Raw genomic sequence first — 8,840 nt, 5'->3', positions numbered from 1 at the left:
AAATGAAGCAGCTAAGGGTGGCAAACAGCCATTCAAATTTTGACTGAAATGTGCAATAGTTACTGGTCAGTTTGTAATTTTAACATATTGAAATACATATCATAATTCATAACGAACAACTTTAAAAATGAGTAAATAATTTGAAAGAAAAAATGTATTTATTGCCTGCAAGTATAATACCTATCTCGTGGAGAATGGTAGATAATGACTATAAATCCAACTATATTTTAATTCGGGAACTTTTTTGTACCTATATATTAATGGAATGATTTAAGATTTTATAATTATTGGTTTTTTGTTTCGAAGCATTTATTGTAGATGAACTCCGATAGGTAGTTATGAACTTTTATTTATGTTAACGCTTATAGCCTATTTTTTATCTTTTATTTAAAATGTATCACTAACAAATTATTATTTAACTATAATTATTAATAATACCTTTATAGATACAATAAAAGTATCGTTATAATTGCTAAATAAATAGTTAGGTCAACTTAATGTTCAGTTAAAGCAATTTTATTAATTTATTGGGTATCCCTATATTAACAATAACTATAGTTGATCCTACTACATAGGTATTTGTTTGGTGTTGATTGCAAAATTATATAAAATCACAGTTATTTGCCTAGAGTGTTAGGTGTAGAGACCGAATTTTTACGTTTTAAAATGTTAAAATTATAACGCTAAAATGCACTAATAAAATCTTAAAATATTTTCTTAATATTCCATTAAAACCGGTAATATATACTCTAATATGCAAAATAATATTTTGTTCAACTAATTTTCTGATTAATACATTTATACTTAATTTAATATTTAAAACCATTTTTTAAATAGTTTTATACATCCCAACCAAATATTTATATATATATTTTTAGATGTTATAAAACATTTTAAATTAAATACATGTTTTATTAAATAGCTGTTACATTCCTGAAAAAATAATAAAAAAAACTTTTTATAAAAATACTTTATTAAGAATCAAATAGAAGTTTTAAATACAAGTAAATGTCAATCAAACATTAAAATATAAGTAATAGCAAACTGTAATAGTTGATGAGACTTTTGGAAGAAAATCATAACAAAAATTCGTTCAAGGGAAGATGCACATGGTTTTGCATTGTATTATATTATATCATACATTGCATTGTATGATACATGATATAATACCTAGATATTTAATTAATTATGTTTTGTTAGTTTTATTATAACACAATTTGTGTACAATATCTACGTCTTAATGATAGATCTTTTATGTTCATTACATTTTTGAGAAGGGAACCTGAAATAATTGTTTTATTTATTTGTGTGCATCATGACCGAATCCGTTATATATATTCCAGGTAGGATTTAGATTACAGTTTGATTAGAGATGTTTCAGCATTAAAACCCACATTAAATTTTCAGATAATTCCATTTGAGGAACATTAATAACTTAGTATTCTTATTATTAATTAGGACTACCGTCAGTCTATTACTTCCAAAATTTGTGAACAAAACACATTTATAAAAAGCCACATTTAGTATGACTAATTTCGGTTCTTATTTATTGATTCCGATAATTATTATACCTACTCACAAAGCTCTTAACTATTTGAATAGATCTATTTAAAAATACTTATTGGGTATGGAATACTTTTTTAAATAAATTATATTGGTATCAAGTAATATGTTCATAAAACACTTAAAAAAAATGAATTGTTTAATTTTATTAAAAAAAATCTGTGTATGTAAATTTTAAAAAACTTTTTTCTTTTTTTTTTAAATGTTGACAAATTACTATCAGTCATATGAGATAGATCATAACCCCTTAATATTATTTGATACTGGTCACACAACAAACACTGTTAATAATTGTGTATTGTATACAAATATTGTCAATGTTGCGTTTGAGGTGTAACTGCCCAAGGCTTACAGAACATAATAATACCTTGTATGCTGCCCTAAGAATTACTATTAACTATTATTGTTAATTAAATAATAAATAAATTAATATAGAACTATGAATAATTTATTAAGAGGCCGTTATACCCCTATTATTACAGGTATAGGCAATTCAGTCAGTTAAGTCAGGTATAGGCAATTTTTGTAAAATTTTGATTTAAACGTTTAACCGTGATAAGTTCAGTTAGTAGAACTCATTTTTGGTAGTTAAATTATTTCACGGTCTGTATGTATAATTATTTTAATTAATAGTAACACCTAACTAGATAACTAAAAAACTACAAAATAGTAGATGACCTGATTGATGTCTACTGTTCATATCGATTTTCATCAATAATGAACTAAGTAATTTTGTTACATGCATATATTTTTAATAAACTTAATTCAGTTAGCTAAACTAACCATGACTGAAATCCAATAAATATAGATTAATTACATAGCCATGCCTTTTATTCTTATTAACATTCAGATAAAAACCAATACACATTTTCTAATAAAAATGTATCTAATTATAATACATGTATTACTAAACTAATTAAGATCCACATTTAGGTCGAATATAAAAAAAAAACATGTAGTTGAAGATACATGTTTGATACATTAATTTTAACAATTACTACTTGTGTATTCTTAACTAATACTAAGACTAAAAAAGTTTTTATCTATACATTACTAAATATCGGCATACATTAATTTAGTTATGTGAATTTTTTTTTATTATTTTTACATAGTTCACCTAATAAAAATTCTAATTGATATTAATAACTTTTTAGATTCATTAATTATATAAAATTAAGCTCAAGTTTAATTTAAAAATACAATACAACTATCTTTTACTGCTAGTTAAATATTATGTAAAATTTGTTTTATAATTTCCGAAAATCTTTTAAGTACAGAATGGCAATTACAAAAAAAAACATAGTGGCACATCCAAAACGATAAAAAATAATCAATATTATAGTCACATTACGTTATTATTATAATATATTTCCAATTACTCCTCTGACTGTTCTTTCTACAACCGCAGCAACTAAATTTGGATCGACTATGCGGTCAAAAGGATTATCCCTGTAGCGATTAAAATAGATACCGCGGTCATAATCATCCAATCCATTATAATAACAGACTCGGCTACTATAATGATCACGACATTCCCTCATCCGGCTATTGTAATTATTACTGCCGCCACTGCCACAAAACCTTCGGGCACTACCTCTAGGCAAGGCAATCGAAACACCAAGTCGAACATCTTTAATAATGTGAACTTGATCGAGAGTTGTGAGAGCATCGTCAGATTTGGCGAATGACACATATCCAATATTTTTGAAAGGACGCGGTATACAAACTTCCACTATATCTCCAAATTGCTTAAAGTATTCTTCGAGGTCTTCTTGTGTAATACTTTCAGTAAGTTTTTCTATAAATATTCTCTTTTCTTCATTTACAATTGGATCCTAAAAAGTATGAAAAAAAAAAACGTTAACTAACAGATATATTTATATGGTAGGTATGACTTATCATTGAATTATAGTAAATAACAACAAATTCAAGTAATATTTAAGTTAAGAAAATTAATTTTCAATTATACAACGGGTCAATCATCGTCATGTTAGCTAAACGCTGCCATCATAATATGATTTCTATGTGAATTCGCTATTCAAGACAGTAAGCGCAAAATACACCATCATCTTACCTACTCAGCCACTTGTCCTTTGCAAACAATAGATCAATAAATTCTTTAAATACGCACAACAACTACATATAACTGTATTTAATATGTATGTATTTACGAGTTTAGTTCAAACTTACAATGATATTAATATATACATTATATAATATTCAATAACACAATATTACCTTCATATTAGGAAATTTTAATTCACATCGTCTTCCATTAATGACATGTGAATCCAACATAGCCCGCACTTGGGACTCTCGTTCCTTGAAACGTATAAACCCAAATCCCCTTGATCGGCCATCAGCAGTTTTTTTAACCTATTGTTTAACATATTAACTTTAGGAGCATTATGATTTACATAACTTGTATTAAAAAAACCTAAAAATAAAAGCTTCAAACAATATATTTTTAAGCAAACCAACAAATACGTTGTCGCATTCTTACGCATTACCTAAGCACACTTTTTCTTTATTTATTTATTTTTTTTGTTAAAAACTAACTTGTGCCAAACGCATTTCGCCGTATGTACTAAAGTAACTTTCTAAGTCCTCATCAGTCGTTTGCCATGCTAAACCGAGTACAAGTAAATCACGATTCTTCCAAGCTTTTGATTTCGCCTCAGACTTCTGTTCTTTGGGTGCTCGCTCCACATCACTTTCAATTTCTTCGTCCAATTTTCTCTTCTGTCCATTATCTGAACACACATATCATTTTTTTTTACATCATCATTTACACAAACACGCACACGAACACACGAACACACACACACATATATAAAAAAAAAGTAGCTAAATAAACTATACATTTTTGGGGTCATTATTTATCTAAATGAGTCACTAATAGTGGATAAAGTAATAAACAATAATGCAACGTAAAAAGCAACTTTCCTACTTCAAGCTAATGCCAGCCAAATGAAATGAATCTACTCATACCACTGTATTATTATCAATCATGTTTATGAACTAATTATCTCTTTACTTTTGATCGCATTTACTAGAAATGTAGACGAATAACAAGTGTATCCAGTTCTTTATCATAATTTAATTTTTAGCTTCGATAGCTGAGAAGGTATTGTATATACAATTAAGAGTTTTTTTTTTAAATTTATTTTTATATTTTTGTCCACTGAACCGATTTCTTTGTGTAGCAGCTCTTTAGATCAGAGATCGTACCGGTGTGCTACTTTATTAGACTAAAAATTAAAAAAGTTCAAAATCGAGAAAAACGCCAGGAAAATGTACATTTTTTTTCAACTCAAACTTACAGCACTCTATTTTTTTTAAAGTAGACCAATTAGTAAATTAAATAAGTATATAGGTACTAACTAAAATTTGATTATGGGAAAAAAATAAGAACCAAACCGGTAGGTAATAATAATTATTAAATGATTTAAGTGACTAGTAAAACTGTTTAATTCGTTTTGTGATGTTATGACAGTAGTTAGTCAATTTTTATTGTGTTTACATTATTCAATTTTTAGCCAAGCAACAAAATGAGATTGTTAAAATATTAAATTGTTAACTTGATTAAACGTCGAATTAAACTACAAATTTATCCTTGACATAACAAGTTACATATTGAGAGTTCCACAAAGAAATTGCAGGGTTCTAAATATAAACTAACAATAACCAAATAAATAAATATATCTATAGATAATAATAAAATTATAACACATAATGTAAAACTATGTACAGTATTTGTTCGCAGAAAGCTCTAACATTATTTTACTATAAAAAAATCATTTTACACTCCAAGTGGTCCTAGTGTTTACACCGTCTGGCGACTTTTACTAAAAACACATGCTTATTGAACTATGCTATACTAGCTTAGCACGACTATTCTCTAGTCGATAGATAATAATTATCAGAACAAATGGTGAATAAAAAAAAATGTTTGGTACACAAGACTGAAAACGGAAAACAGGTAGGTCGCAGCGTGACCGCCGCCAGGCTTTTTAAAGGCACAACTGCTCGTAGTATAAGTGTTTTATTCCCCCTATTAGTTATATTATAGTAGAGTCTATACAGAATAAGTAAATGAGTCATAAAAATGAGTCGCAAAAAGAATACTGTACACATTACTTAATAATTTGTTTTCTGACTGTACATTTACCTTTATTGAAAGAACAAAAGTAAACAATGTCGCCCCACCCTTCCTCGTTGGGTGGATGTAGTTTATCATTAGCTAGACGCAATGCTCGTGTCCTGCCATTGTCCGGAGCAACATACTTGAGACCACACGCATCTGGATACTGAGCTTGCAAAGTAGACAACAAGAGAGTACCATCTTCCTCCAAAGGCAAGTCGACAATTTCTCTGTCGCCGTCATTTGTGTCCGACACTTGTACAAACGACATGTTTGGGCAATTGAACTTGCCTAGACTAAAAAAGAAAAGTGTTAAGGCACGACGATCGTTGTATACACTGAGAAGATTGAAGTAAAGTTCCAAAATGAATTGCTCAACAAAAAAACTTTGTCAATACCTACTCCTAATTGAATAACTACGATTATGATATAAGAGAATTACTAAAGACGACAGGCGCTATTCTACTGCTGTGTATTTGTGTGGTATTGATCGTGTGAAACGATGCTTCCTGAATGGTCAATTCGTTTAGCCCTGCTACCGCGTGTGGCGAATTTCCAGCAAGATTTTCGCACCTATTGATTTTTGTGGTCCACAGCCTCATGGAGAGTAAAAACAAATCACACAGCTGATAACGCTAATGTTTTTCTCGATGAAATTAAATATTTCTTCGAACGAATTTTTGTTATGATTTTCTTCTAAAAATCTCATCAGCAATTATACACTGTTTACTGTTACTTATATTGTAATATTTGATTGACATTTACTCGAAACGTTATTTTAAAAATTCAATATTACCTACATTTATTGTATCTATATAAGAATTAATGTTAATTAAAATTAAATAATAATTTGCCAATAACACGTTTTCAATAAAGTCTACAATAAATGCTCCGAACTTTAAAACCAATGGTGAAATCTTCATCATTCGATTAATATAGATACAAAAAAGTTCACCAAAGAAAATGTATACTCTTTATCTACCTATCTCCAATAGATAGGTATTATACGAGGCTTTGAGTGCAAAAGTGGCCTAACCCATAATTTAAAATTAATTAGTTAATAAAATTAACCAACTTCAAATAATTTATAAAATTGGTATTTTATTTATTTATAAAATTTTTTAGTTTAAATAAATATATGTATATGACAAATTATTTATTGTATTTAAGTTATTTTTAAATTATCGAGTTCATTTTAATTTATAGGTTAGGCCACTTTTGCACTCATACTAGGCCTAAGTACAAGCATGCTATAGTATGTTTTAGCCAGAAATAATGTTTTAAATATCTATTTTGAAAACTAACTATAGTTAATCTAAGTAATCTTACTATATAAATGATGTGATGTGCATATGTTAGACTTATTGTGTTTTTTTATTATTAATGGCAAGTATCCGAATACGGCCTCATGTGTAATAGAATTGGTTTTATATATAGGTAGATTTAATATTTTATTATAAATCAATGGTAATAACTAATAGGTTACTAGAATTCTTTTTAATTACATCAACATCAACAAAAAGCGTAACTGAAAGTTTTAATTTTATATTATATGTACACTAACTAATAAAGGACCTTAATTTTTTTGAAATTTTTATCACCCATATTTACTTCTATAGTTTTACAATTCTGAAATTTTTATCAAAAAATCAGAGAATCAAATCTTTTCGTCTAATAACGGGACTGGGCCGAGACTTATTTCTATTTTTTTTTATTAAGTAATGAAATTTTTTTTTCAAAACCTAAATAAAATTATAATATAATTTTATTCGTAAGGCACAATTTTCACTTTTTACTCCTAAAATATTATGCAAAAAATCAAATTTTACCAAGAAATGTTTCAATTTTTTTAACTTTGAGTTAAAAATTTAATACAACATAATTCTGCCTTTTTATATTATACTTACTATCATGTCTTATAGACTAATTTTTTGTTTCATTTCTTATTTTTTTTAATATACAATAATAATTTTAAGTGTAATTTAAATGTATTTATAGTAATTACATTTATAGCAATTCAACAATGTTTTCAATTATACTTAAATAGTTTGATAAAACAGTTTTTTAGACCAATATTGTCTAAATGTTAATTGTGAATACCTACGTAATGTAATAAAATGTTTTTAGTAATACATGTGATTTCATAATTTGAAAATTGATTTATTTATTTCTATATAACTAGAGCTAATATTAATTTTTATTCCATAAGCTAGCATTTGAGTGCTCCATGGAGCTTATTTTATAACTTTACTTTTATTTGTCATTAAAATAATGGTCTCAGATGTGAAAGTCATAAATTGTTAATTTTGTTTGTTTATAATTTTCTAAAATATATTTTCGTAGTTATTGAGAAATGACTTCATTATTAATATTATTATAACTTATAAGATTCGGATTAATATTGTTTTTTTTCATAATATATGGGTCTGATTGGAAAACTGAGACAACTGACCAAACAAAACACATCATTGTAAAACCAATATCATCTCAGTTTTGCATCAGCTAAACATTTAGTATACATTGTACCTAATGTACTTTATAAGAAGAATTTGTATGCTATTATTATACTATTATTATTATAGTATTCATTATTTTTTAGTTTGTAGATTTATCAATTACAAATATTTCTGTCAATTTTGTTTTTAAAATTTAAGTACATAAAAAAATGTAATATTATAAAATAGATCATTACTCCTTAATAATAAGTAATGCTGGCCGCACAACAAACACCATTAATAATTGTGTATTGTATACAAAAATATTGTCAAGGTTGTGTGACTGAGAGACGTTTTTCGGGAGAAGTTTTTAAGTGTAACAGATCAAGGTTTACAGAATATAATAATACCTTGTATGCTGCCCTAAAAAATACTATTAATTTTTATTATTATTTAAATAATAAATTAATTATAATACATTTATAACTAATTTATTAAGAGGACGTTATACCTCTATTTATTAAAATATATGCAATTATAAGCAGTATATGCAATTTTTTGTAAAATCTTAATTTAAACGTTAAACTTTAATAAGATCAGTAAATAGAACACATTTTTGGTAGTTGATTTATTTTTTAGACTATCATAATAGATGTATAATTATTATTAACTATAGTAACACCTTACTAGATAATTAA

At 26.7% G+C, this 8,840-nt stretch overlaps 1 protein-coding gene across 1 annotated transcript; it reads right to left on the bottom strand.

Moving 5' to 3' along the window:
• Positions 1-2,921: 2,921 nt before the first annotated feature.
• On the bottom strand, positions 2,922-5,978 carry LOC126844846 (TAR DNA-binding protein 43-like). Its single transcript, XM_050583274.1, has 4 exons — positions 5,735-5,978; positions 4,123-4,316; positions 3,802-3,939; positions 2,922-3,398 (listed from the first exon to the last, which is right to left on the bottom strand). Exons 1-4 carry the CDS (start codon positions 5,976-5,978, stop codon positions 2,922-2,924), a joined length of 1,053 nt encoding a protein of 350 aa, XP_050439231.1.
• Between the last annotated feature and the right edge of the window lie 2,862 nt (positions 5,979-8,840).

Source organism: Adelges cooleyi, unplaced genomic scaffold (assembly GCF_023614345.1).
Source record: "Adelges cooleyi isolate 19-005CV unplaced genomic scaffold, UGA_ACOO_1.1 ACOO_flye_CR_arks_rails_tigmint_CR_PRNA_651, whole genome shotgun sequence".
NCBI classification, from domain to species: Eukaryota; Metazoa; Arthropoda; class Insecta; order Hemiptera; family Adelgidae; genus Adelges; species Adelges cooleyi.
This window is presented reverse-complemented; position numbering and strand designations above follow the sequence as displayed.

What these genes read in the sequence shown, in the direction of transcription:
- LOC126844846 (XM_050583274.1), bottom strand. Translation starts at nt 5,978, where the DNA reads ATGTCGTTTGTACAAGTGTCGGACACAAATGACGGCGACAGAGAAATT. An exon ending in CTTTTGTTCTTTCAATAAAG is followed by an intron (nt 4,317 to 5,734) that starts GTAAATGTACAG and finishes ATGTGTGTTCAG; the next exon opens with ATAATGGACAGAAGAGAAAA. An exon ending in TAAAATTTCCTAATATGAAG is followed by an intron (nt 3,399 to 3,801) that starts GTAATATTGTGT and finishes CATACTTTTTAG; the next exon opens with GATCCAATTGTAAATGAAGA.